The 27344-nt window shown below is 43.5% G+C and overlaps 3 protein-coding genes and 2 long non-coding RNA genes across 21 annotated transcripts in view; 1 reads left to right on the top strand and 4 right to left on the bottom strand.

Annotated features, from left to right (window-relative positions):
- The window catches only part of NME5 (NME/NM23 family member 5), a 7750-nt gene extending 7485 nt beyond the window's left edge, over positions 1 to 265 (bottom strand). Inside the window, exon 1 of one of the 5 annotated variants that reach the window (XM_017827995.1) lies at positions 65 to 265. The gene's annotated coding sequence lies outside the window, so the exon portion shown is untranslated. Of the gene's footprint in view, positions 1 to 45 lie in introns of all 5 variants that reach the window. The other 4 variants (XM_017827992.1, XM_017827993.1, XM_017827996.1 and 1 more) reach the window with 4 other exon arrangements.
- Positions 266 to 1325: 1060 nt separating this feature from the next.
- Positions 1326 to 7735, bottom strand: LOC108503732. The gene is made up of 4 exons (XR_001876902.1): positions 7585 to 7735; positions 6176 to 6296; positions 3766 to 3952; positions 1326 to 3374 (listed from the first exon to the last, which is right to left on the bottom strand). It is a non-coding gene; the product is annotated as an uncharacterized LOC108503732 (long non-coding RNA).
- Positions 7736 to 7928: 193 nt separating this feature from the next.
- HNRNPAB (heterogeneous nuclear ribonucleoprotein A/B) overlaps positions 7929 to 27344 on the top strand; it is a 29286-nt gene continuing 9870 nt past the window's right edge. For 2 of the 6 annotated variants that reach the window (XM_017827901.1, XM_017827898.1), the window contains exons 1-8: positions 7929 to 8018; positions 8133 to 8435; positions 11339 to 11507; positions 11592 to 11750; positions 12174 to 12305; positions 13893 to 14001; positions 14095 to 14247; positions 14326 to 14410. In XM_017827901.1, the coding sequence (XP_017683390.1) occupies positions 8170 to 8435; positions 11339 to 11507; positions 11592 to 11750; positions 12174 to 12305; positions 13893 to 14001; positions 14095 to 14247; positions 14326 to 14396 (1059 nt within the window). In that variant the 5' untranslated portion in view covers positions 7929 to 8018; positions 8133 to 8169 and the 3' untranslated portion in view covers positions 14397 to 14410. Of the gene's footprint in view, positions 8019 to 8132; positions 8436 to 11338; positions 11508 to 11591; positions 11751 to 12173; positions 12306 to 13892; positions 14002 to 14094; positions 14248 to 14325; positions 14411 to 14665; positions 14991 to 27344 lie in introns of those variants that run through there. The other 4 variants (XM_017827904.1, XM_017827902.1, XM_017827900.1 and 1 more) reach the window with 3 other exon arrangements.
- Positions 11487 to 13897, bottom strand: LOC108503693. 2 transcript variants are annotated; one of them, XR_001876898.1, is made up of 4 exons: positions 13771 to 13897; positions 13520 to 13646; positions 13237 to 13386; positions 11487 to 11594 (listed from the first exon to the last, which is right to left on the bottom strand). It is a non-coding gene; the product is annotated as an uncharacterized LOC108503693 (long non-coding RNA). The 2 variants fall into 2 exon arrangements; XR_001876897.1 differs by having other exon boundaries at positions 13237 to 13646.
- On the bottom strand, positions 17035 to 26291 carry PHYKPL (5-phosphohydroxy-L-lysine phospho-lyase). 7 transcript variants are annotated; one of them, XM_017827891.1, is made up of 13 exons: positions 25885 to 26291; positions 23928 to 24046; positions 23002 to 23161; positions 22286 to 22360; positions 21395 to 21503; positions 21184 to 21300; positions 20895 to 20977; positions 20371 to 20596; positions 19928 to 20082; positions 19342 to 19431; positions 19016 to 19146; positions 18575 to 18631; positions 17035 to 17214 (listed from the first exon to the last, which is right to left on the bottom strand). In XM_017827891.1, the coding sequence occupies exons 2-12, from the start codon at positions 23980 to 23982 to the stop codon at positions 18579 to 18581; spliced, it is 1254 nt and encodes a 417-aa protein (XP_017683380.1). In that variant the 5' UTR covers positions 23983 to 24046; positions 25885 to 26291; the 3' UTR covers positions 17035 to 17214; positions 18575 to 18578. The 7 variants fall into 7 exon arrangements, with proteins under 7 accessions (XP_017683380.1, XP_017683381.1, XP_017683376.1 ...); XM_017827892.1 differs by having other exon boundaries at positions 25952 to 26291; XM_017827887.1 differs by lacking the exon at positions 25885 to 26291 and adding an exon at positions 25598 to 25675.

Below are 27344 nucleotides of genomic sequence, written 5' to 3'. Positions count from 1 at the left end.
CCACCGCCCGCTCAACCCCACGTTCCCATCCGCCCTGGAGAAGACCCGGGCACGCAGCACTGGCCTGGCCGTCTCCCCGCTGCAACAGTCGCAGCGTTCCGCAACAGTAACCGCTCCGTTCCACCTGCCTCAGGACCGGGATGGGCTTTCCCCCCCTCTATTCCTGGGGGATTCCCGGCGATCCCGGCACGCCGTTCCCAGGCGGTGGCGGGGCGGGCGCGGGACACAAGATGGCGGCCGCGAGCCTCGGCCGCGCGCGGGGCGGGGCGGGACGAAGATGGCGGCGGGAGGCGGAGCGGTGATGGCGGCGGGAGGCGGAGCGGCCCTCACGGGCCGGGAAAGCCGCGGGCTTACAACTGGCGGCCACAGCTGCCTCGGGAAGGGCTGCCCATGTCGTGCGGGAGTACCGTGACTGGAGGGGACTCCCAGAAAAACGCCATTTCTCCGTGATAATAAAAGCTTTATGTCAGTTTTACCTCAGGCTTACAAGCGCTGAGGGAGGGGATGAGGTCACAGCGAACGCTCGTGAAGTAAAGCGATTTATCGGGCGGGGGAAGAACACGCACAGAAGGCCTTTGCAGGTTATTTATCGGTGTTTGTGGAGGTTTCCTGTTTAGGTTTCTGCCCAGCAGCAGCGGGTGCGGGAGCTCACGGTGCACAGCCTCCGGCACACCCGGCCACTGACCCGCCTCCACAGCTCTCTAATGGTGTTCTTCAGCACTGCTATTGAATTACAGTGTCTATCCGGTGCCACTTAACTCTTACGAGAAAAACAAACATATAACGAGTAGGAAACAGTTTTCTGCATTAAGCCATGATGAGCTGCGCCTTAAGCAGAGTTGGGGAGCCACCATTCCCTGGGGGTTTATCCCAGATTTTGCATCATCACTCCAATACATTTGCTCTCTGCACACTCCCTGTTTCCTCAGCTCTCTGGGGTCTCAGCTGGGAGCAATTACAGCACAGCCATGGTTCATCCAACATGATCCTTTGTGCCATAGCCCGGGCAGTGGCCGGGAAGTTGAGGCGTTGGGTCTCCGGTGTCGCCTCCGTCCCTGTTTACCCCGAGCTCCCGGGATGGAGCCCGGCCAGCTGGCCCCACGCTATCGGGGCGTGGGCCGGAGAGCAGCACCGATAACCCCTGAGCTGGCTCTGGCACCCTGCTCTCAAAAACCGTGCGATCCAAGGTGCTCTGGAGACCTCGGGCCCGCTGGCGAGTTCAGCCAAAACTTCGCTTGAACCCTTGGGGTGACACTGACAGAGGGACGGAAAGAAAACACAGGAATATAAACATTATCTTTTTAATGAAATCAGACCAAAAGTAGATGCAAAGGAGGAAAGACAAAAAAGCCCCCCTATTTGGAGCCATAGATGCTGACACTGTGTGCCCTCGTTTGCTGAGGAAATAGCTAATTTACTGCACAAGCTGCTTTTAGTGTAAGAAAAATCCATTTTGTCCTAATCTTTTTTGTGAGTCATATAAATACTGTAAACATAGAAACAAGAAACAAAACAATGCAATTATTTCCTCTCAGCCAGTCTGAGATATGCTTAGAAACCAAAGATTGAAGTTATTATTCACATACCCTAAAAAAATGAAGGTTCCAAATGCCTTAGACTGGGTAATTCAGATACAGGTTTTCCTTCATCAACATAGGCACATAGCATTTTTTAATTAACAAAAATAACTTATGCAGTGTTTCATTTGAAGACAGCGTAAACACTCCAGCTACAGAGAGATAATGGATAAACATGTTTTAGTTTTAAAAAAATTGCTGATAGAAAGAGTTCACCAGTTTTTTAGTTTAGTTCAGAATTAATTCAGCAAGAGTTGTTCCTTTTCAATGAGCTCAAGTCTGACAGCCCTAGCTTAAATTTAGCAGTTAAAGTCTTCCTCAACCTGCATGAACACTTCAGAATTATTACATAAGAAATGTTAGATTTAATATCCATGTAGAACAGTTAACATTAACCCCTTGCAATTTCTTTATTGCGTGCATTTATTTTTTTTTTACAGTTAACCGAGATAAAAAAAAACCAAACATCTTTCTGTGCATCCTTAGAGGCTGCAGTTTGACTGGGAGCAGAGTACTGTGCACTTCTCTCCTCTCCACAGGCCCTGGGGCTGTGTCAGAATTTCTCCTGCTCGCTGTTTCCAGAAGCATTTCTGGAGGGCGGAGAGTGTCTAATTTTAGTTCTCGGAGAATCCTCCGCTCTCCAATGGGCGAGCGGCTGCATCTGGAGCTGCAGCCAATTACCAGGGGTTTCCTCCTGCTACACTTCCCACGATGGTTTAATAATGCAGACGTACAAATTTAAAGTGGCCCCACACATTAAGAGAAAATCATGTGTTCCCCAACAAAGACACGTCTTTTTGCACCAGCAGAACCTTAAAGCTTTCTTTTAAAGCCTTGGATGCCATAAACCTGTCCTTAAAACTCTGTGTTAATAAATTATGTTTACTGTCTTTATAGTGCTTGAAAAAATACTTCTGATAACTGAAAGGCTGGTCTGAAGCATCTTCCCTAACTTCTGGAGGTCAGGGATGTGGTTTTAAGAAAAGAAAAAAACAAACAAAAAAACAAAAGTAAAATTATAATTACAATGCGATGAACCTTTGCAGTTCTGAATACTCTGGGCATAGCTTGGCTGCTGTATCTTATCTGTTAAGCGGTTTAACAAGCCTTAGTTGTCTCACTTATTTTTAGCTGGCATGGAATATAACAACATGGAAAGACTGTGGGCTGCAGGTGCATTTAAATCCTAGCAACAACAGATAAATAACTTTTTCAGGAAAACTATTATTTCAGAGCTTTTTACTGCAAGAAGGTGCAGAGCAAAAACTAACATCTTGTAGACTGTTAAAAAAGGAAGAAAAACAGAATGATGAAAATAACAGAGTGAAGAAAAGCTAAAGAAATAATCCCAACTAGTAGCCTTGATTAAAAATGAACCTTGCACATCTTTTAGCTTTATTTGCATTTTGATGTTAAGTACAGAAATGTGTTTGCTTCAGCAGCAATGTCCTAACTATACATTTACCACACACAACTTTCATTCACCACCGACTCTTTTGTCCTTTCTTTTCATGATGAACTGTCATACCTACCCACAGAACCAGCTTACCTTCCCCACTTGCTTCATCCATGCTTGCTCTTGCAGTGCAAAGTGTCTCTGACGGAAATCCTGTGACCGAGCCAACTTCCTCTCCTGCACGTCTGCTCTCTCCTCCATTTCTGCCTCCTCACAGCTAAACAATTCTCCTTCTGCAGCTCCTCTGCACTCCTGTAATCCTACTGAGCTTTCCATTGCTGCTGATTAACCCTTGTCAGGCCTTCCTTTCTGCTGTCCTCTGCTTGTTATCTCACCGTTTTCTTTAAAGATAAAAGTAATAAGTTAGTCTCTTGCTGCTTCCTCTGTCTACAAGTCTCTAAGTGGCAATAACAAAAGCTTATCTACACGTCTTCTGGAACTCCATCACTTGCCTCGTTAACTTCACTCTATATCATTTCCTGATCTTCCCAACACCTACTCCTTCATTTGCTCACAGCTTTACTTGTTCAGTCTGCTCTGACCCCCAGCACCCACACAGATATGCTTGTCTCTTTACCTTAAAAAAAAAAAAAAGTTCCCTTCAAACTTGGTTTTGCTTCCTCTCATCATCTGAAAGCTTCTCAATCCATCTTAAACCGCTCTCGTTTGCCCTTCATTCGCATTTAGCGTACCTAGATTGTGCCCTAGCTTAGTTTTTGCAGTTATTCTCACCTATTTCAGCTGGTTCAGCTTGGCTTGTCAGTCCTTTCTCTTGTTTTTCTTTCCCTTTTCTGCAGTGGTGAGTGCCATTTTTGACTCTCCTCCCTTCTCTCCAAGCTCACATCCCAATGGCAAGTGTGGGTGGGATTGCCTCTCAACACTGCCTCCCAACTTCAGGTGTCTCTGTTGCAATTCAAATCTGGGTAATGAGAGTGTGTTAGACAAACCATCTGCCTGAAACTCAACCCCTTTTCACTGAGTGATTTTACAGCCAGCTGAGGAAAGGAGTGAGAACCTTACAAATGTGGTTTGGGCTCAGATTGGTTTGAACTGCTGGGGAAGAGTCAGCCAAGACATGGTCTTTGTTATTCATTGATGTGACTGGGGATTGTGCTCGAGCTCTCCTCATCTCAGTTATTGATGACAACCTTTTCTCTGGCCTCAGCAGATAAAGCATTTGCTTCCATTCAGAAAGCCCTGCAAGGCCTTTTCCTTAGTTATTCAGTAACTATGTTAGTTTCCCACACCTTTCCAAAGAGCGGGGTCTCTATCACACACAAACCTGTTATTCTTCAGTTCCAAGCTCAGTCATGCACTGATCTGGTTCTAGGTACCTTTTGTTTCACTCTGTAAAGGTATCTTCTGTGTCCTGGCCCTACAACTGAATTCCACTACTGCCCTTTCAAGTAAACACCTTCCTGCTTTATCCCACGTTGTAGCTCAGGATGAGCTCCTGTTGAACACCTGTAGAGGTTGGCATTGACAATTTGTTTCCTATAAAGCTCCTCCTCATCTGTATACAGACATTCTGTACAGATACTGCATATTGCTATTAGGCTTCTACCTAAACTTTTGGATCAGAAACACTTGCAGGCATTTGCTGCTTCATTGTTCTACATAATGTTTAACATAATACTGGCGTGGATTACCCCTGAGGCCTCTAAGCTCAGGGATAAGTACCCACTGTGATCCCATCCATGATGAAGAAATGAGTGTATGAATAAACCAATAAAAATATTTTATCTAATGAATTACAATAGTCAATCAGTTTAAAAAGGCTTTTTTTTTTAAAGTCAGTGCCTCCTCAAGGGCATCTTCTCTTCATCTCAGTTCTATGTTGCATAAGGAATCTTTTTTGCCATTCTTATTTTTAGCACTTACCTTCAGCCCTACCACTGGGGTTACTCGCATAGTTCTTATTATTAATAAAATGTATTTATTTATGCTGTGTAAAGACTAAGACAGAAGCTTTCTATAGCATCTGTTCTATAGCATCTGTAATTGGTATAGAACAGGCAGTTTGTGGCCTGAGATGCTTACAATTAATTTAGACAAGACAGACACAGGGATTGAAGATTCAAGGAAGTGAATGATGTTTGTTCTCTTTTTTTTTTTTTAAGAAGAGGGGACCTAGAAAAATCAACACAGTGGAAATAATGGGAAAATGGAGAGGATGAAGGGAAGGAGGCAATGAAGACAGGTATGGCACAAAACTGGTATGAACAGTTTTCAAGGCAGGGCTTGGCATACACTGCAAGTTTGATAGAACAGCAAAATTAGGCCTAAGATCAGAAAGTCCATATGCAAGTAAAATTCAATTGAAATTCAGGCATTACCATGAATAGTAATTACAGGATTAAAAAATGGCAAACAGTGATAGTTTTTTTTTTTCCTCAGTGGTAAATGTGTCAGGTAAGGAGAATTACCACCCAAGAAGGTATGTGTGTACTTTTCTTTGATTAACCACAGGTTTTGAGTGGGGAGTGAAATGCAAGACCAAAACCCAAGTCACAGCCCTGAGGAATTTTTTTAAATTACTTGTGGCATGATGGGGCCTGGTGAGAAAAATTATAACCATAACAACCCATACTCTCAAGTTTCTCAGTCTACCATGTCTCGATGTGTAAAGAATGACTTTGTTAGTTGGGCCAGGCACAGTTTTCAAACCAGGCTGCTTAGCCAGTCTACAACCACATTGTTATCCTGGTGTTAGACAGGGGACACAGGAGGCATCAAACAGCTATTAAAATGGGATGTCTGGGAATCACAGAGAGCCCTGGGAGCTGCTGTTCGGAATTGCTAAAATGAGAGATTGAGATGGACCTGACCAGGAGAAATGGGCAGCTGGAAAAAACACAGCTTCAAAGAAAACCTTGTTAAGCAGGAACAGGAAAACACTTGCCAAAATGCCAGTGGAAGGGAAAGATGAGACAGGTTCAGCAAAGCAAGAAAGAGAACCTGGGGGGGAAAAAAAGGAGAAAAGTATGGAAAAGTCCAAATGAGATGTCAATCATTCACATCCTTAGCAAGACTGTGAAATACAAAGCAGATGTTATGGGCAGTGAATCTTCCAAGAAAATGAAGTAATAAATATATCATGAAAAGCACTCAGGTTACATCCATCAGCTGAGCCTAAACTTACCTGACAGACCCATGTAAACTGCTTCAACTTTCATTTTACTCTCAGATGCTGGTCTATAAACTTGTAACTTCAGGGCAGGTATATTCCTGCAGTCACCTGCCAGAACTGCATCCACAAAAACCTGCAAAAGAAGGTGGGCAGAGCACAAGATCAGTGGTATTCACCACTTCATCAATGCCAGCTACAGCAACCTGCAAGTATCAGTGTGGTCTGAGCTCCAGGTAATCACTTAAGCAAATGTGTGGTATTTTCCAATTAAGCAGGCTATCAGCACCATGTAAGTGAATGCAGCCAGCTGACAGACAGTGGCTGAGCTGGTTTTAATCACAAACCACACCTTTTTCGTGTAAACCTGATTGGTTTACAATCTAAGCCAAAGCTGCCTGAAGAAGTCACAAGAAGCCCTCTTGCTGGATGTGGGGTAAGCTCTTCTGAGATGGTATAACTTAGGATAAATATTTTAAGAAAAAATTATTTGCTTCTAACGTTTTATTTAAAGCTTAATACAAGAAAACTATCTAAAAATATATTCTCATAAAGATAATTATTTTTGTCAGCCAACATCTGCAACCTGTCCTGAGGACATTACAATTTTCAAGTGTACTGGTTAGGTGCTCTTTGTACTGTCTTTACTGCCCTGACCTGAGAGAATATTGTTTTATAAAGTTCAGCCTAAACTGTAATTTGTCTATGGGGTACCCTACCCTGTCAGCAGCCTATGTTGAGATAGACATCTCTGAAGTTCTGGCCTACTGTATTTAGGACAAAAAGAGCTCTAAAAGAAGGACCGCTCAGATCCCAAAACAAAGACTTAACAAAATGTATCACCACTATTTATTTTTATTCACAAGTAGCTCTGTGCACTCCTTCTGAGTTGTAACAGCACATGAAAATACCCAAGTTGAGCCACGAGACATATTTGAGAGGGTGGAGCGGGCAGTACCACGTGCACTCATTACTACGGTAAGTTAAGTAATAATTACTACTTTTTGCCCACAAGCTAAGGACTTAACTTTTATTTTCTTTAAAGATGTGGCCGTGAGCTCTGGCTGCATGTCCAGAAGCCAAGCTCCGTCCCTTTGACGTGGACAAACGGGACGTTAGGAGCTGTAAACTGTACAAGAACGTGAGCTGTGGTTACAAGTTGAGTTCTGCACTTTGCAGCCCAACTTTGCCAGGGAGGCTGACATATCCCTGGGCAAAAGGAATTAAGGGCTGGGCACGTGCTCGGCGCTCCGGCTCCCGCAGTTATGTAATATCCAACCTAAGTTTAAAAAAAAAAAAAAACAAAAAAAAAAACCAACACCAAACTCCGGTCCCTCTTGGGTTGCAGAACCAGCGGAGCTGGAAACACGAAGCAAAACCTTCTGTGTCCTGAAGCAACGACCGACTCCGTGCACAGAGCGCACCTCGAGCTGGAGCGGCGGGCACTGGGAGTGAGCGCAGCACTCCCCTCACGGCCGGATGAGCACAGCGCGCCCCAAGGCCCGCGCTGGGCCCCAGTCCCCATATCCCGAACCCTATCCCGATCCCGCCTCGCCCGCTCTTCCCGGCCGGGTCCCGCCCACCGCCGCAGCGCAGCCAACGGCGAGCGCCGAACGCGCTGAGTGACAGGCGCCGACGGCCAACGAGCGCGTGCCTTGTTGCGGGGTGGCGGAGGCTCCGGCGCTATAAAGGCGACCACGCGTAAAGAAGCACGGGCACGAGTACGTGTCTGAGGGGGAGGCGGCGGTGGCGGCGCGGCCGGAGCGGAGCAGCCGCGGGCAGCGCGATCGGCTCTAGCGCCGGGGCGCTTTTAATCGGACTCCGGACGGCCCGGGTTTTATCGGGAGCGGGTTTTAAAGTGAGTACCGAGCGGGATGGCGGCGGCGGAAAGGGGGAGGGGTGTGAGCGGACCGGATCAGACCGGCCCGGCCGGGGAGGAGCCGCCGCGCTGACCCGCGCTCGTCTCTCGCAGGAGCCTCTCGTCCCTCTCCCTCAGCGGACGGGGCACCATGTCCGAAGCGGAGCAGCAGCTGGCGGCCGGCGCCACCCAGAACGGGCACGAAGCGGCCGAGAGCGCCGGAGAACAGCAGGCCGAGAGCGGCGCGGCCCCGGCAGCAGCAGCAGCGGCGGCGGGGGCAGCGGGAGCGGCATCGGCAGCGGCGGCGGCGGGAGCCGGGCCGGCGGCGGGCGCAGCGGGCACGGCGGGCACGGCCGCCAGCCAGAACGGGGCCGAGGGCGACCAGATCAACGCCAGCAAGAACGAGGAGGACGCGGGGTAAGCGCGGGCGCCGTGCGCGGCCCGGCGGGCCCGGCAGCGCCCCCGGCCCCGCGGGGAGGGCGGCGGGAGCGGCCCCGCCGAGCCGGGGCCCTGCAGCACCAGCGCTTCCTTTGTTCTGGCGTTGCCTTTTGTTGGCGCCATGTGGCGGCTGGGGGAGGGGCGCCGAGCGGGCCTAGTGCCGTCTCACTCTGTAAAATGGGAGGGGATTTTCCTCTCCCGCGTTTTTCCTCAGCCTTTTCCTCCCGAGCGAAAGGGGTGGATGGAAGGAGTTGCTTTGTGTTGCAGGGGGGGCTGGTTGAAACTTTCTGGGGATCGCATGACCGGCGTCGATGTAAATGCGAACGTGTTTTGTGTAACGCGCATAAAAAAAATAATCCTGGCTTTGGAAGGCGGTCGGGGTAAGCCAAGTATTTTATAAAAGAAGTAAAGGGAAAACGGGGACGATGGAGACGGTGCGCGGTGTGTTCAAACCAGTAAGAGCGATTTTGGTGTGCTACTTTGCAGCATTGTCAGAAAACGGCTTATGTCTTGCAAGTGATTTCTGGAGGAGTCAGAGTAGTTTCGCTGTGTTTTGGTCGAGGCATCCTTGTGTACAAAAGAGGAATTTCTTTCCTGTCATAGTTTGTCTGTTTGTAAATATACGTACTTGACTTGCAGAGGACCTGCCTGTTTTCTCAGGCGGGTCTTTGTCATTCAGGCTACCCTACGTATTTAATTGGAACTCCCTTTGTTATCACCGAGCCCTGGACCAGAGGGTCAGATCCCTCAGGTCAAACAGAGAGCTGAAGCCAGTGTAATAGGTTTTGGCTGTAAAGGAACGAATAAGACTTGCACAAGCTTCCTACAAGCTGGGGCCGGATGTACCTTTTGCAGACATTAGAAGAATTAAAAACCAGGCCTTCCAGCCGCGTGTGAATTTTCCTTTTACTGTTTTTAGTGTTTTGCGCTGAAAAGAGGGTGATGCTCTTCCTTTCCTGCACAGGAGGTGACAAGTTTCAACCCCAAATCCGTATGAAATGAAACTTCCAAGAAAACCAGTTATTTTAGAGGGATTGATTGGCCTGTGTGGAAAATGTAGTGCTGTGTTAAAACAAGAGCTGTCCAAGCCACTGACATTAGAATGTTCTGTTAAGAGCTGAAACAAGCTTCGATTTAGCTGCAGCAATTCTCTCAGGAGGGGAAAAAAAAAATATGTGTTAAGGGTGCAGTTGTACAGTTTGTGGCCTCTGAAGGCAATCCCAAATACCAGGAATTTGGTCATAGTTTCAAAGGCTCTATATTGTGTTACTTAAATACGTGTAGGTATCGGTCTTTCAAGTTACAAAACAAAGCACTGCAAATTGCAGAGTGTGATGTGTACTGCTGTGGTAAGAGGTGAATTGAGCGTGTGGCAATGCCTGTGTGTGCACCACAGCCCCAACCCGATGGCATAAAGCAGCTAAAGCTACCTCTGGACAAATCCTGTCATCCCCCAGCTACCGAGTTACTCTTGATCTAAGTGTAGTCAGTGATGCCGGGGTGCGCTGTGGAGAGCTGCTGTGAGTCTCTTCGGGTTATAGCTCGGTCAGGGAGCTGTGAGGGGAAGGAATCCACCGAGTGACCGTCCTTTAACCTGGTATTGAAAGGCTTAGTAAACTTTGTAAGGCTCTGCTCTAGCGGCTGCAGGACCCTGTACATCCTGCTGCAACCACCAGCTAAGAGTGCACAGCAGGTTTTTCTGGAAAACACAAGGGTTTAGCCTGCAAAGGATAAACCAGATTTCATCCAGGTTAAGAAAAAAGGGCAAAACCCCTATAACACCTTTTTTTTTCCTACTTTTTTTTTTTGAATATAAATGGATAGCAGTTCTAGCAAATCAAAGTTACACATAAGCCCCCAAAGCCAATTTTACTTAGGCATAGTCTAGTTTTTAAAGTGCTGATACCTCCTAGTGCCAAATCTAGGTTGCCTCTAAACAGTGTAATGACAACTTAAACTGCTTCAGTCTATAGTTAGATAGAAAGGCTCAAACGCTTTTAAAAGCTTAGTTTGTTACCTTGGAAACTCTGAAAATAGAAAATACAGCCGTGTTATTAATGTTTTCATTTGAAGTGAAGCATTTGAAAAATGCCTTATTGCCTGATATCACTGTTTTTGTTTTTTAGCTGAACTTGTGTATTGTGTCTCACTAGAATTTAGTTCTTTGAGATGCATCTCCTTTTTCAGAGGATATTTTGTGTGGGAAAGTAGGCAGGGAAGGACTGTATTGGCCTTTTTGGAAGTAAAGGCTAATAGTGGAGAGGCTCCTGTAGTACTGATGAAGACAGAACTAGATTCAGTAACTAAGCAGGAAGAAGTGTACAACACAGTAGTTATGGCAGGTCCAAAGTCCCATCTCATGTATGTGACTGCTATTGGAGGTCATAGATACCTGGTTTAAATTTTGCAGATTGTTCCTAGGACTAAAATTTTTACAGCCATTGGACCAAAACCTTAAAGAGCTCATGTATTTTGCTTTTAATGCCTTACTCTTTGCTGGATGCTTTCAGAGCAGTAGGAATGATCCTGGATTCTTTGCAAAAACTGAGTTGGCAGTACCTGATAATCAATACTGCTTTTTTGCAAACAACCTAAGAGCATAAGTTAGTGGTGAGGAATATTTCAGGCAATTTGTGCTGTTTCTTATAGCCTGTAATCAACTTCAGGGTGCATTGTGGCATTTCCTCAAAAAGAGGGGGAGAAACCCACCCTTGTGCACTCCTGTAGTACCACCAGCTTTAGACAAGAGGCAAGTGTTTAACTTGGACCAGTCGGTCATGTTCTGACAATGCTGCTGAGGGGTGTGCCACTGAGCATCTTGCTGCATGGCCTTTGCTGTAGTCCTTCCTGAATCTAAATAGCTCTTCTCTTTGAAATTTCAGGAAGATGTTTGTTGGTGGCCTCAGTTGGGATACGAGCAAAAAAGACTTGAAAGATTACTTCACCAAATTTGGTGAAGTAACCGACTGCACGATAAAGATGGATCCTAACACAGGAAGATCCAGAGGCTTTGGATTTATTCTCTTCAAAGAACCTGGGAGTGTTGAAAAGGTGAATTTGAACTTCATGTTTTGGATCCTTAACTTTGAGGGGAAACTTTTCAGCTTGAATTAACCATACCAAACTGTCTTTCAGGTTCTGGAACAGAAAGAACACAGACTAGATGGCCGACTAATTGATCCCAAGAAGGCCATGGCAATGAAAAAGGATCCAGTGAAGAAAATATTTGTTGGTGGACTAAACCCAGAAGCCACAGAAGAGAAAATCAGGGAATACTTTGGAGAATTTGGAGAGGTGTGTAATGTTATCCTAGTAAACTCTGAAACATGTAGTCTCCAGTTGTTATTTAGTTTACTAATACTTTGGAAGTTTCAAAGTAAATTAACTTCAGATGTATCAAGGCTTCTGTAACTGATCCAGAGGTTTCCCACCTTGAGAGCAAAGGTGGCACATACTACACTAGATGCTTCCAGTGCTACTTGGATACCCTTGCCTTTAACTCAAAAGCATTTTTAGCTGATATTAAAATTGGTTTGAAGAGTTGTAAAATGGAAATCTCTGGTCTGAAGGCCAGTGTTAATATAGAAAGACTAATGCAGCTTTGGTGTTGCATAATATGCATAGAGAGGAAACTTAATAGTTTTACTGTCCCAAATGCCTTGTACTTAAAGTGTTCTGCTAAAATACAAGTCTGAAAATAGGATTTCATGTCTTCAGATTGAAGCAATTGAACTTCCAATGGATCCAAAGACCAACAAAAGGAGGGGGTTTGTGTTCATCACTTTCAAGGAAGAGGATCCAGTGAAGAAGGTTTTGGAGAAGAAATTCCATAACGTCAGTGGAAGCAAGGTAGAAACTTTGACTTACAACTTTTTGTCCAAGTTACTAAGCATAATACCACTACATCTGTAACCTGGAAAGGTTTTTGCAGACCTCTTGTGTCAAGGTACTAAATTTACAATAAGGACAGCTTTCAGTTTACGCTGCTGTTGTTTTGCCATAAGTTCAGTCACAGATTCTTTGCCAATATTTATGGCTTTAATAATTGCTGTGTTCTAGGGCCTTTTGTATGCAAAGTATCTAAGTGCATTCGTTACAAACACATGGAGAAACTGGCTTGTGTAGCAGTATAGGCCTTATCTGTTGATGTGGCTTATTTTCAGCATAGAGCCCTTGCATAAATGTAAGCCTTAGAGACACTAACTTTGTAAGCAGCTGGCTGAAACTGGCTCTGCCTGGCTGGGGGCAACTTCTGGTTTCTTCTCTCAGAAGCCCCTTCCTGCAGCCCCCCTGCTACCAAACCCTTGTCATGTCAACCCACTACAAGGATCCAGAGAGCAAATGTAAACTTTATGGCAACTTGTACCTGGTCAGCTGGTTGTGGGAACTATTGTAAGAGTGGTGTGAGATGCTCTGAACAGCTCACTGCTCCTCTGAGGGAACAGCTAATAGAGGCTTATGCCTCAAGCTGATAAGGAGAGGACTGGAGGCAAAGGATGTGTACTGGCTGGAGGTGTCCCTCTTCCTTTGCTCTGAGGCCAGTGCTGTCCATACACATAATTTCAAAGCCCTGTTACATTTGGTCATACTGTCTGGCACAGTGACTTAGATTGCACTTAGACTGGTTTTGACACAGCACAAAATAAGCTTTGGCAAATGTAATGCATTGATCAAGTCTGTTTTCAGGAGAGATGAATATCTACATGCCAAGGAAGCTGAGAAATTTCTGTATCTCCTAACTATGGCTTGTGTGTCATAGTGATAATAAAAAACAGGTTACCTTAAAGGTCCTGTGGTGAAGAACTCCAGGCCAGACTTGCTCAGGTGCTGTTGTTCCTTTTGCAGCAGCAGTAGCTTTCATCTTGGATTGTGCACAGATTTAGGAACCAGGCAGCTGACTGACAGCTTGAGCTGCAGCCTGGGAACCTGCCTTGGAAATGTCAATTCTGGTTAGTTTTTTTTAGCTGTTAGTATTTGATAAGTGATGATTTTAGTGTTGGTAGGGGTACTGTACAGTCCAACCACATGCACAGGAATAGGGTGGGCAAAGGCTGCCCTCTCACCTGGCACAACCTCCAAGACAAGGCTGTTGCTATCAGACTTCACCTGAGCTGCAGTGAATGAACAAGGCTCAGAGTCTTCCTGGCAGCCTACAGGAGTGGTGGCATCAGCACCTCTTCCATGGGGAGACTGATGGTAGGAATAGGCAGAATAAAATACTCTTAAAGCAGTGGCCTCTCGGAAGGGCTGACAGTGACTTACCTTTGCCCAGGTGGCACAGTAAATGAGACACTTCTGCATTAGTGCTGCTCACCTGGCAGGAGCACAGCGTGTCCACCTCCTTTGCCTCCAGAGGAACCTCTGGATTTCCCAGGAGCTCAGGGTGGGTGCTGCTGCTCTAAGACACCTTACATACTCTTCCTTTTTTATTTTCAGTGCGAGATTAAGGTAGCACAGCCAAAAGAAGTGTACCAGCAGCAACAGTTCAGCAGTGGCGGGGGAAGAGGTAGCTATGGAGGAAGAGGCAGAGGTGGAAGAGGCGGCGGTAAGTACCACACACACTACTTTAGTATGGACACATTCTAAATAAGTTGTGTGTACTAAAATGGGATTTTGTGGATGGTTTTCCCTTCTATAGCTCAAAGTCAAAATTGGAATCAAGGTTATGGCAATTACTGGAACCAGGGTTATGGGAATCAAGGATACGGCTATCAGCAAGGTTATGGTGGCTATGGAGGCTATGATTATTCAGGATATGGGTATTATGGATATGGACCAGGCTATGATTACAGTAAGTAAAGAGAACTGTATTGGGTATAAGCAAACGTAACTAATTAGCAGTTTAATGCATTTGTTCTCTTGTTCATAGGTCAAGGCAGTGCAAATTATGGGAAGACACCAAGACGTGGTGGTCATCAGAATAACTACAAGCCATATTGATCAAACTTATTCAGGTATGCAGTGGCATGGTCTCTTTTGGAAAATGACTGCATAGGTTTTGTATACAATGCTGTAGATGGATACTTCAGTTCTGTACCAAATTTAACTTTACAATAAATTTCTATGGCCTGTTAAATGTGCATCTTACTTGGAAGAGCTCCCTGGAAATGTTTTACATGTTTAATACTTACAGATAACTAGTTGTCTAGACAGTGTGGTGTGTAAATTTCAGCATTGCTGAAGATATTAATTAATGATTTTATTAATAGGTTAAACTGAAACTGATTTTGAGGGTCTGCTTAAAGCTGCAGCTCTGCATCTAGGGACTGCCTCTTGGAGTTAACTATGGACTCTGCATTACTCCAGTTGTACAGAATGAGATGCATCTTAGGGAACCAGTGTCACTTTCCACCTTTTTATTTTGTATTGTTTTTGTGTCATACATTTCCTGTAATGGAAGTGTTAATTTTACTGTACTTTTTGGTACCTTTTTGGAATCTAATGTATTGTAAGGTATTTTACATGTGTTCTGATTCACCATGACATGGATATTGAAGCTATCCTAGCTTTTGAAATAAAAAAGGCGTAATCTAGTGTCTTGTGCCATTCTTCAGCTTATGTGTTAGTAAAACGCCAGTTCCTGTTCCCAGAACTTAGCTCATGGCAGTACCTTGATAGATGAAGAGTTGTGCTTAATGTTGTTAATCTTGAAACTAGAAAGAAGGCTGTGTTGGTAGTTGTGCTCACTTGCAGTTAAGTGGCAGCTGAAGCCTGCAGTCGCTTCTGCCTGGAGGTTGTGGAGGAGAGCTGAGGTGAGGAGCCCCAGCTGTTGAGGCTGTGCTGGTGAGCTGGTGGCTCTGCCCTAGGCAAGCACAGGGGCTCAGTGTAACTGTGTTGGTGTCTGCATTGGGCTCTGCTTGGAGGAGCCAGAGGTGTAGGTCTCAGGTAGGGCTTGGGAGCCTGGACAGCATTGCAGGAGGATGCCAAGAGGTGTGGAAGAAGCTGGGCTGCACTTCCTTCATGTGTCACTGTCTCGAGTCTGAGGCTTGTCTACAAGTTGCTAATAGTATGTATATACCTGCCTTGAGAGGCAGGTTGGACAGACGTTAAATTACCAATGCAAGGTTGAATTTTTGAAGCCTTTTTGTGTATCAGAAAAGGCTAAAAGAACTTCCACTACAGTTGTGGGTGGAAAAAAAAATCTCTTTCTCTAGAGATGAGTGACCAGCTAGAAATAAGCTTTCCTTTTTTGACTAGTTCACTATTTTAAGGCAATACTTGTCATGTGATTTGCCTGTCTTGTTGTAGAATAGTCCCAGACTCAGATTTATAAATAAGTAGCAAGCTCTGCTGCACAAAGTAAACTTCTAATATTTGTTGCAGTGATTAATTTGGGTTTTTTTCCTTTTAAAGATAAAACGGGACAATTTTTTTTCCCCTTGTAATAAATTCTCTTTGAAGCCCAGAATTGGAATCAAACCAAGTAACTAAGACAAGAAATAAACAGATGTTACTAGTGACCTTTTCAGGTTTTTTAGCAAGGGATGCAGCTATTTCTGCAGGGACTATAATCTGCTGCTCCCTGCTGGCTGTCCTTGAAAAGAAAAACTTGCTTGTAAAGTTAGAATCTCTCTGTAAGACTCTTACCGGGTTAAGTGGAAATCTTGAGCATTAAAAAAAAATGAATCAGATTTTAAATGTGATAGTTGAGAACTGTACAGCTTGACCTGTAACTTCAATCCCAACTTACTTCCAAAAAAAAAAAAATTTGCAGACCACTGAAAGAAATGAGTACAGTATTTAAAAGTATTACTGTCTCAAGATGTAAAATTTCAGTGCTTTACTCTATTGCATACTTTTACTGGTTTTCCTGTGAAATAAGGGGTAGCAGAATATTTTTCTAGCAATCACCTGGCCCTCCAGTGGGAGGTTTGCACAGTACCAGGATCATTCTGCTGCAGTCCTTCTGTGTCCTAGCAAGAGTTTGTCAGCTGGCTGTTACTGTGGTGGATTTTGGAAGTAGGTTCTCAGGTAATGCTTCCTTGACAGGTGATGAGGCCTTAGGCAGAATCTGATGACACTGGTACTTAAATGCAGAGCTGGCTTTTCCCTTTCTTCTTTGTATGAAAAGTTTATGATACAAAGAACATGTACTTGGCCTGGTGAAAGCAAAAGCATGTACACAAGGTTGTTGTTTATGGCTATAATCTAATCTTAAATTAACTAATCCTGCTCAGATACTTCTTGAGGACAGACTTTGTACGAACTGGTTTGGGAACAGTGGCTCTCAGCTGCCTGTTCCTCATGTATTTGATGTTAGGAATTTGGGACTGAAGTTTTTTGACCTAATCTGGTTTCTGAGACTGTTGAATATAGTGCTACCAGGGACCTTGTTATGACACTGGTGGCTGAAACTGGTCAGGAGAGCCTGGGAAGGACTGGGTGTACTGGCAGCTAGACTGGTGTTTGCATAGGCAGCTGGAGGTGTAAATGAATGAGGGAACCCCTTGGGTCATCCTAACCTGAAAGAGCATGAATTTAGAAATTGTAGTTTATAGTAGCCATTAGAAAGATACTCCTTTATAATCAGTTTTAGATACAACTGCTTTAAATAAAAGGCAATTCCACACTGCCAGAATTGAGACAAGCTCTTGTAAAATTTATTTCTCCTAAAGATTTTACTAAAAACAAGATAACTGAAAATAACAAAATCAAAGGTGACTTATCTGATCTAAGACATGCTAGGATGAAGATTAAATGTGCATTATTATAGTAGAATAATGTTTCTTAGTAGTAGATCTTGAACATTGTTTGAAACCTATGGAAAGAAAATAATGTTATGTTTTTTTGTAAAAGTATCATTAAAAGAAATCTACTTCATTGCCTCATTTTCACTTACATTATATGTAAGTGTCTTACTAGTACTGTACTTAGTAAGAGCCTTTTTGCATTCTTGGTTTCCTGTAGAGAATAAAAGCATTTTTCTTGCTTAGTTTAGATTACAGACAAGCACATTAAGTCATTAGGCCTCTAAGTTACACTGGCACTGTTAAGTAATCTTTCTGTTCCTAAGAATAAGTAGTACAAACAGCTGTATGTCTTTCCATTAACTTGCTAAATAAAATATTAACACATTTTTCTTGTGCCTGCTATACTAATATTACACTGCACAAAAAGCACATTTCTCCTTAGCTCAGGGCTGTAGCACTGTGAACCTCATGGTGGTTGAGACCACCAATGATCACAATGATCACATCAGGTACATTCCTGTCTGCTGTCTAGAGTTTTACTAAACATGGGGTTGTCTTTTAGTCTGAGTAGGTTGAACAAGTACTAAATGGTCCAAAGGGTGTTGTTATCAAGGTGTAACTCTAAGTGTACACTGTGCTCATGAGTGTGTGGCAAACTTAAGTTGCAGATAGATGTTCTCTCTCAGCAACCTATGGAGGGACCTCAACAGATGAAGACTTAGGAGGCTTTAAAGACTTAACAGGACTCAGTCTTCCTCTGGTGCCCCCAAACCTCTGACTGTAGGGGTAAATCGATGCTTAAGCCTGAGATACCATCCATGAACCTGAAATGATCCCAACAAGTAGGGAAAAATGCTCAAGGGAACAGAAGGCAATAATATTTCCAAGTCAGATGTTAAGTAAAACACAAAAGCACCACTTACAGCTCTTCACAAAGCTGTTAGCATAAGTGGAGGATCCCAAATTGTGAGATGCAGATGCCCTGACTGGCAGGCAAGGGGAGATCTGCTGAGAGGTACTTATGCAGCTGGACCAGCTTCTGTCTGGAGATAATGGCACTGAGCATAGAGGCTCTGTGTTTGTGTTGGTGTGCATGTCGTTTGCATGCCAAGGGTTAAACCAGTCACTCTGAAAGCTTCCCAGACCAGCACAGCATGCTGTGGTGGTAGTCATGTCTGGGACATGTTGGACCTGGCTTAGAAGCAAATGAGCACACACACTGTTACTGGGAGTGTCAGCCTCTGATAGAAAGGAACTGTGAATGCCAGATGTGCACAAGTCTGGGCCATGCCATGAGATTGCCTGACATTCCTGCAAACTAACTTCAAGTAAAAGCACCTCCGAGGAGGCTTTACTCTGACAATGCTTGTGAAGTTATGTATAGGAACCTTGGCTTTTAAATAGTACTGTGTGACTAGAGATAAATACCTGCTCAGGTAGAACAAGTAGATGTTTTCTGTTGGTTCAGACATCCTTTTTCCATATCTGGAGAGAGAATAAGCAACAATTTAGCAAAGTCACGACTTTGAGACAAGGTTTTGTACTAACTTTGTTAGTGCTAAGTGTATAGAAATTGTATAAAAAGCTAAGTGGCAAATGCACACAGATTATGGCTTTTGAGAATATCTGGACAGTTTTTACCAGCTGCCCTTGTTCAGATAGGTAAACTCTTAAACCTCAGCCAGAGCAAAGCTGTTTTAAAAGGCATGTGCTGCATCTGTGGAGGAAACAGTTTTGTTAGAAAACTTCAAAACAGTAATTTAGAAGGGAAGGCTCACCATCTGCCATCTTGGCTGTATTGTAGCCTATTTTGCCTTTGAGGCAGTTCAACAACCACCCTCTATTTTTGAGGGTTTTGATCAGTTCTACCTGTTAGTATCTTGTCCATTGTTTCCACAACAAATTTTGCATCCTCCATATTGAAGCACATTGGGGGCTTGAATTTCAGCACATTTCTTCCTGGTCCATCTGTACTCAGTAGAATATATTCTTCCTTAAGTCTGGAAAGAGCAATAACAAAGAATCATTTTTACCTTTGCATGTAGTTCAGAAGAACTTGCAAGCTCCAGCACGGAGGCTGTCACACAGTGCCTTTCCCCACTGACTGGTTTCTTTTTTGGCCAGATTGTTGTATTGTAGTTTGTAGTTGTGTCCTTGCCTCCCACACTGAGGAACTCCATGACTGTCCCATGTACCTTGTTATCAGATACTCTGCTTCTGCTGGGGCTGGGGTCCTTTCTGCTTGGTCCTTGATCAAGTCCACTCCAATGAATAAGCCACAACCCCTTTAAAAGAAATAAACCCAGTCACACTGTGTCAGAGGAAGGAACTGCAAGTGAACTAAAAACCAGGTTTTGGTAAGACCTGACCTTAACTGCATGAGTTACCTGATGTTTGGCTACTGATAGAAAAGGGTTTGCTGTTTTGAAAAAATGTGGTAATACAGTATAGACTTCTGTCTGCTCATAATGGCAGCAAAAGACAGGATGTTAAGCATGTTTTCCATCTAGCTCATCACTTTTGTACTTTGTGTACTTGACATAAAAGTTCAAACAGGAAAGTGAACTCCTCTAGTAGCTAATAAATTGATAAAACAGTACTGACCCAGTGGCAAAGTATAAGAGACTTTTGATAAGCTCAAGATTATTTTAATCTAATGTACAGCAGGCTGTTTATTTTTGCTGAAAACACAAATTTAATTTCTCAAAACATCTGTTGGACTGAGCTGTTTGACTGCACCAAATAAAAAAGCAGCTAAAAATGTAAATAAGGCACTGATACCTGACATCACCAATGATGGGATGCTTGATTTGCTGTTCCTTGAGTAGCTTCATCAAGAAGTTGCCTACCTCTGTGGCGTGAGCCTGAAGGTGTTCCTTCTCAATCACATCTAACACAGCTAATCCAATCGCACATGAAACAGGGTTTCCACCAAACTGAGCTCAGGAAAGGAACACACAGAGCCAGGGAAAGGGAAGAGAGATGCAATGGGGTCACTGAAAGTGTAGCCTCAGTGATACAATGAGCATACCACCACTTTTATCAGATGGAGTCAGTAAAGAGTCATATACCAGAAAGACAGAGAGAGATAGAAATAATACAGTTAACACAGTTACTGTTTAGTAACTGTGTGGTAAATATTAATCAAATATTACTAAATATTAATAACAACACTGCATGATTATATAATTTTTAAAGGAGAGTTTGGGCAACTCTTTACTTACTGTATTAAAATACTCCACTCCTGTGGCTGCAAATGCTTCTGCAATTTCCTTTGTTGTTGCCACACAGGCAAGAGGGTGCCCATTTCCTATTGGTTTCCCCATAGTGACAATGTCAGGTATAAAGTCTTCTCCCTGAAGCTGGAATGCCCAGAAGTGCTTCCCAACTCTGCCAAAGCCAACCTGAATTTCATCAGCAATAAATACACCTCCTGCCTTATGCACATGCCTGTAACAGAACAGATTTGACTGTCTCTTAAGAGGAAAGAGAACATAATATTTACTGATTAAGAACATGCAGAAAGCATTAGTTGGCAAACTTTCAGGAAACAAACTTGTACAGGCCTATGTTCTAGATCATGTCTTTAAAAGCAGGTCTTTGCCATACAAAGTTCACATTCTAACATGAAGGCTTAGGTAGTTTCCTGCCTATCAGGCTATTTATTACAGCAGGCAGAGAAGTTCTCTCTTACCTATATTTAGCAAGTGTGTTAAGTTAAAAAGCTAAGGTAATGAATGACACTTACTGTGCAACCTTTTGAAAATAACCTGCTGGTGGAATGATTTGACCTCCCACGCTTGGTAGAGATTCAACAAAAAATGCAGCAATCTGAAACACAGGTAGCATGTGATGTTTGAACACAGTAGAGAAACTTGTGGAGCAAGCTCTTTGTCCTTAGATGGTTTTTGCATTATTATGGGATCTTTTCTTTTTGACAAGTCCATACCACTTAGCTCAGTAACCCTAAATGGCATTGACAGTCAGGCACATTCATTTCTAAGGCAAAACAAATGGTTAAGAAAGTAACTTTTTACCTTTCTGCCTCGCTTATGTGCATGCTCAATAATATTTTTCACTTCATCAGCGTAGGCTGTCACTGAATCTTTGTGGTCTTCTCTGTAAAGTCCTCTGTATGTGTCTGGAACAGGAGCCTATGCAAAGGAACAATACCCTATATTCAATATATCATAAATATAACTTCATTAAATTGACAGGTAATTGATAGATATAGGCTGAAGTACATACCACGTGGACCCATTCCTTTTGTCCTTCTAGATTTCTGAATTTATATGGGCTTATGTCAATCAAAGATGTCAGATGTCCGTGGTAAGCACTTAAAAAACAATTGGCAGAACTAAACAGTAATTTCCTTAGTATCAAGAGTTCTTCAGGATTAGCATTACAGATAGTGAAGAGTATCTAGGTTCTGTCCCTTGGTAGGAAATAGTCACTTCAGCTGAGCTCTGCAGTTTCTATCAAGCTTAGTACTTATGTGGATTTTTGTGAATATAAGGGATGCAGAAGGACAGGACTGGTCATTGGTTTGCCTGCACTGGTGACTGGAATCACAGCAGGGTAACTCAGGAGCAGTATTACAAGACTGCAGAAGAACTGGAAGGGCCTATTTCTGAATATCCTCCAACGATGGAGCTGCCAGTGTCTGTGGGCATCCTATTCTAATATTTGACCATCTTCATGGTAAAAGAGTTTTTCCTATGTCTCATCAAAATTCCTCAGGTTTCAACTTCTGTCTTAGGTCATTTTTTTGTCACTACACATCTTCAGGCCTGGCTCTATCTTTTTTGCTCCTTCCCTTGGAACAGCTGTAGTTGTAATGAGATCTCCCTGGCTGTCTCTTGCAGCTGAACAAATCCAGACCCTCTTACTCCTGTGGCTCCCTACCCACTGTGCAGGTCACTGCTGGCCTCCCTCCAGCCTGTCAACAGCTGTCTCTGTACTGGGGAGCCCAGCCATAGTTCTCTGAGCTGCTCTCACAAATACTGAACAGAGGGAAAAACTACTCCCCTCAGCTTCCAGGTTAGTCTTTCTACCACAACAGGGTTTCAGAAACGCTCTGACCATGGGCTGAAACTGAGCCTTGTACCCCAAAGTAGATAAAACTGCCAATGTACTTACTGATCTAACACGATGACATCCTCATGTTTTGTGTACTGTCGTGCCAACCTCAGGGCAAGATCATTAGCTTCAGAGCTGCAATTGAAAAATTCAGTAAATGTTTCATTGGGGATATATCCTGAGTTTTGAAAACTGAACCTCCCTTGCAGTGCTGTCTGTGTCTGCAAAGAACAGACAGAACTCAATGCATGTTTTGCACAGATCCCTTAGGAATCGGCACCAATTAGGTAGGAGTGCCCACCAGAACAGAATCCACCTTAAAAAGCTCAGTGCAGAAACTACTGTGGAAGCAGTTTGGGTTTTTTTCTCCCAGCTGTACTTTGCTTGAGAATATGACCCCCTTCCCCCTACCAGCAGAAATAATGCATTGGTTCATTTAATTTTGGTTATAACTCCCAAGTCAGAAGACAAGTCAGACCAGAAACTAATACAGTAAATATTTACATTGCCGTTTTGTAGTCCAAGGCATTATAAATAGAATAAACCCATTCTTAAATAAAGCACTAGTTCAGTTCCCAGGTAGAGAGCTTACTAAGTGCGAACCTCAGTCACTGAACTTCTGAAAATAAGCAGTTTCTCCGAAAACCAGCACCCCAAACAATGTCAGCATTGAATCACCCACCACACCATGCAATTGGCTGTTGATAAGGAAGTGTTGTACTTGTTTGTATACACCCAGTAAAACCCCAGTATCAATTCTGACGTACCCAACTTACCCAGAATTCAAAAAATAGAAGATGCATAATTTCTCAGGTAGCGTTTTTGAAAGTCTCTCTGCATAATCAACCAAGTTGTCATGAAGATAACGAGAATTTGTATTTAACAATTGATTCTGTTCATGGGCTGCTTTAACTATATCAGGGTGACAGTGTCCAACTGCAAGAGAATGTGGAGAGTGGTTTGAGAGTTCTTCCCTGCTGCCCACATTGTTCATTCACATACCAACTTAATACTTTTATGATGACTGTAATTTCCTCAGTGGGGCCTTAATGATATTGTCAGCAGAAGACAATGTTGGTACACCTTGTAAAAACATGTTTTTGCCCCTCAGAAGGTTTGAAGTTGCCTGCTACTGTCCTTTAAGATTTGTAGTTAGTACTGAGAATTGAGATGTTGAAACAAATAGTGTCTGATTTAATACTTAGATTTAGACATTTACATAATTTAGGAGTTTGGGAACGTGTTTTACCATCAAAGAAGTACTAGTCCTGGTAGGGCTTAGGTTTGAGAGTTTTCAAATACTGTAAGAAAGCAGCAATTACTCAGTAATACACAATTAAGGCACCACAGTGAGCAGTGGTCCTGTGACTGTACACTTACCAGTAACTTTTACAAACACAACAAAATGTCATTTGTTAGTTTTACAGGGAGGTGCTTTACTTGAGCTTCCATGGAAAAAAATCTGAATGTTTTAGATATGTTTCTAGGAAAACAGAACAGGGAGCAATTCTGGAAAGCACATTTACACACAAAGAAATTCAAACGAACCATATTCCCTGGAACTACAGGCTCAAGAAAGGTTCCTTCCACTTTTCCAATTAAACACCCCCCCCCAGCACAATGGAACAGTGGCAAAAGTACTGATTGTTCCTTGTTCTGCTTAGAACAATACAGCATCAAATAACATTTGACTTTAGCTTACCGTGAGCAACGTTGTTTATGCAGTCAAGGTATTGTCTTCCATCCTCATCATACATATATTGGCCTTTTGCCTTCACAATCTTCACCGGATCATTAGAGAAAAACAGCTTGCAGGAAGACCTGTAACAGGCATCAGAAAGCAAAATAAATCTTAGTGAGTTTAGTTTATCTTGCTGGTGATATTTTCAGTTCAGTCAGTTAATAAAGAGAAAGACATTTCCCGTCTCTGTGGGCATGTGCTGTCATCCTGCTTCTGGCCCCTAAATGAAAGGCCTTGGGCTCTAAAGCAATTCAGATTTTGTTTAGATTTACAGGGAAAACCCCCAGAACTGAAAATCCTTCTCTAGAAGTCTAGCCACAGCAGACAACAGAACTCACCTTTGTCATTTCATCCTGTCTTTACTGTGACTCTGCCCTTCATGTTCTGAAACCCTCTTTGGTGTCTCTTATCTTGTAATTGTTTTTATGATGTTCTTGCTATTGCCAAGGTCCTGATTTTCCAAGAGTTTGGTGGAGGTGATTGTTACAGCTGTATAAAGCTTCACTTACCTTATTTAAAACACTCAGTGATATTATAAGGCTGAATCTGCTTAAGTGCATTTGTTTTGTTTCACTTTTTAAACCAACTGCCAAACAAGTGAAATTGAGACGTCTGTCTAAGTAGGAGCTGCAGAGATTTGACTCTGAATGGGAATGCCAAACTTCCATAGTGCATTTACTAAAAGATTGCTTATACAGAAATGATTTGACTGAGATTACAAAGCTATTGTCAAATGGACAACAAAAGACAATGATACAGTGAACAGCTGCCTCACTATCCCTCCCTTACAGGAATCCAATACTCTCTGTGTGAGTTGGCATAGAATGGTAAAACAGTCGGGTTTTTTTTTTCGTTACCCTGACTGTTCAAAAGATGCTAAGAAAGTGCTTCCAGAGGCTGGGTCTTTGTCACCAGTGGTAGGGCAAAGCACCTGAAAAAAAGATTAAATACCTGGAGTGGTATTTTTCAGGTGTGTGTAACTGGCACATTTCTAATTCCAGCATTTACTTTCAGCCCAACTTCTGGATTTATAAAACACATAAAAGTAGCCTTATAGTTTTTTAATATATATTATATGAAAGTATTCCTAAAATTAAATACAGTTGTGCTGCCTTTCCTGGTGGTCATTTACAGAACCAAGACTTTTTTAGGTTGGTTAAAAAACCACCAGTAATTGGAAGTTTGGAAGTGAGTCCTGTACTCCACTCTCTCAAAGTGGGCAGCAATATTTTGTTAATTATTGTTTTTGGTGTACACCAAAACCATCTTTTTGGTGTACTAAGTTTTCTCATAGACTGGCTATAACAGCAGGGGAGCCAAACCCCCTCGCCCGGCCCAGCACGGCCTGGCAGCCCCAGCCGTGCTCCGCCGGGCTCGCAGGAAACGCTTTCTAAGCAGTTTAGAGTCTACACCGGCACACTCGGTGTCATACGGGTTTTATACCTGAGTTTCGTAATCCCCCTCCTTAAGAAACGCTAATTACGGTTAATTACCCAGCGGTAATTACCCCGGTGCAGCGGTGCCGGGCTCAGCGCGGCCCCGGCCATGGCGCTGCCGCGGGCTCGGCCCCGCTCCCGCAGCCACGTCAGGCGGCATCGCCCGCCCGTGCCGGGCCCGCCCGCAGCACTCACCCGATGAGCCGCCGCCGCTGGGACAGGGTCTGCTGCCGGGAGCGCGGCTGGGCCGCCCGCATGGCCGGGGGACAGGGCCGGGCCGGGCCGGGCGAGGACGGAGCAGAGGGCAGGGCAGGGCAGAGCGGGGGAGCGGCCGCCTCCCGCGGGGGCCGGGCCGTGAGGGGAGGGCGGGCCCGGGACTCGGGCACTGCCCGCCCTTATCGCCGAGCACAGCCCCGGCAACATCCCGGCACGGCTGGGGCGGCCCAGGGTCAGGAGCGGGGTGTGAATCACCTGGAACTCACCTGGCCGCGGGGATGGCGCTCCCCTCAGGGGCAGCAGCGCCCTGCGGGGTCCCCTCAAACCACGCACCTCACACACCGCGCGGGGTTCGGAGCCGCATCCAGCCCCGGGTCCCTCTGGGTTACAGCGTCTTCAGGACCATTAGTGCAGCTATAGCACTCTTCTTTTGAAATACACGCCGAGGAAGTGTCTTTTACAGTTGAGAATAATTTGAGGGGTTAGCCTGGGTGTTAGAAGTGAAGTAATTGTTCAACACGTGCTTGAACTATTTAAGCAAAAGTAAAACCAACCATTTATATGTTGTACCTCTGTGTTTGGTCGGTGGCAGGTAAAAGTAGACCTGACAGATGACTCCTTAAAAGCCAATCCTAGGACAGGCAGTAGTTAGGATTAAAAGAGGAAATGCTGTCATCAGATTAGAATGGCTATTACTCTGTTCCTGTTTGACTGGAATTACCTAAAGAAAAACAGGGAGATAACCAGAAGGGAGGTTCTGGGGTGGGTAAAGTTCTGCTACTGTGTAGGTGTTGTATCCCATAACCAAATTCATGAACTTAGCCAGATTCATTCTAAAAAATGCCACATTTTTTTCCCTTCCAAGTACCTGTTCACATTTTTTTGCTGACAACATTTGTTACGATGTTTTTCTAAACAGAGCAGACTTTTAAAACTACATTTGGCAGACTTTGCTGACTAGCTATAGCCACCAAAATTATCTCTAGTTGCAACTACTTGATAAGCACAGGAGCAATTTAAACTTTGTGTAATATGGAGAATGCTAAACCAAATTGCTATGCACTTAAGAGTTAGATTGAATTTAGGAAGTCAAACCCAGTTGTTTCATAGAAGTCAGGTTTTAAGTAACAAAAGACAGTGGAGAAAAAGATAATAATGACTGTTAATCTTTATTTGAACTCTTGTCTGGTTAAGATATTTACTGGCTATTTATAATAACAACCTGAACATTTACAATTTGGAAAGTTTACTCTTGGTTACAAATGCAGAGTTCATTATACATATTCACACAACTGCAAAAGTAATCTGTACAGAGAGACCATTTTTAAAAATCTAGTCTTTGCTTTTATTAAAAAAAAAAAGCACAAGAAAAATTATTTTTTGAGGTCTCAAGGTAATGTATTGTCCATTACAGCTTTAAACTAGAAATACATGATGCAGTACTAATTAATACCATTTTAACATGTTAAAACAATGGATAAGAAATACTGTTATTAATGCCTTCATTTTTAAAGTAGTTGTTCCCCAAAGAAATGAGTAAATAGAATACTTTTCATGGCACATACATGATTAAAAAAAAATCACAAAAAGTTTGCAAGTAGAGGTGTTAAGTACATTTTCTGTATTTTTAATATCTATATATAGATTTAGTCAGCTTTGTATAGAATACCATGTAAATACATTCAAAACAAAACTAATTTTGGCAAGGTGTCCAAACTGCACACAC

The sequence above is a fragment of the Lepidothrix coronata genome, unplaced genomic scaffold, assembly GCF_001604755.1.
Source record: "Lepidothrix coronata isolate B3197 unplaced genomic scaffold, Lepidothrix_coronata-1.0 Scaffold144, whole genome shotgun sequence".
Taxonomy (NCBI): Eukaryota; Metazoa; Chordata; class Aves; order Passeriformes; family Pipridae; genus Lepidothrix; species Lepidothrix coronata.
Note: the sequence above shows the minus strand (reverse complement) of the source record. Positions and strands in the feature narration are given on the sequence as shown.

What these genes read in the sequence shown, in the direction of transcription:
- PHYKPL (XM_017827887.1), bottom strand. Translation starts at nt 25,659, where the DNA reads ATGCGGGCGGCCCAGCCGCGCTCCCGGCAGCAGACCCTGTCCCAGCGG. An exon ending in CATAAACAACGTTGCTCACG is followed by an intron (nt 23,162 to 23,927) that starts GTAAGCTAAAGT and finishes ATTCTCTTGCAG; the next exon opens with TTGGACACTGTCACCCTGAT. An exon ending in GCAGAGTATCTGATAACAAG is followed by an intron (nt 19,147 to 19,341) that starts GTACATGGGACA and finishes TGCTCTTTCCAG; the next exon opens with ACTTAAGGAAGAATATATTC.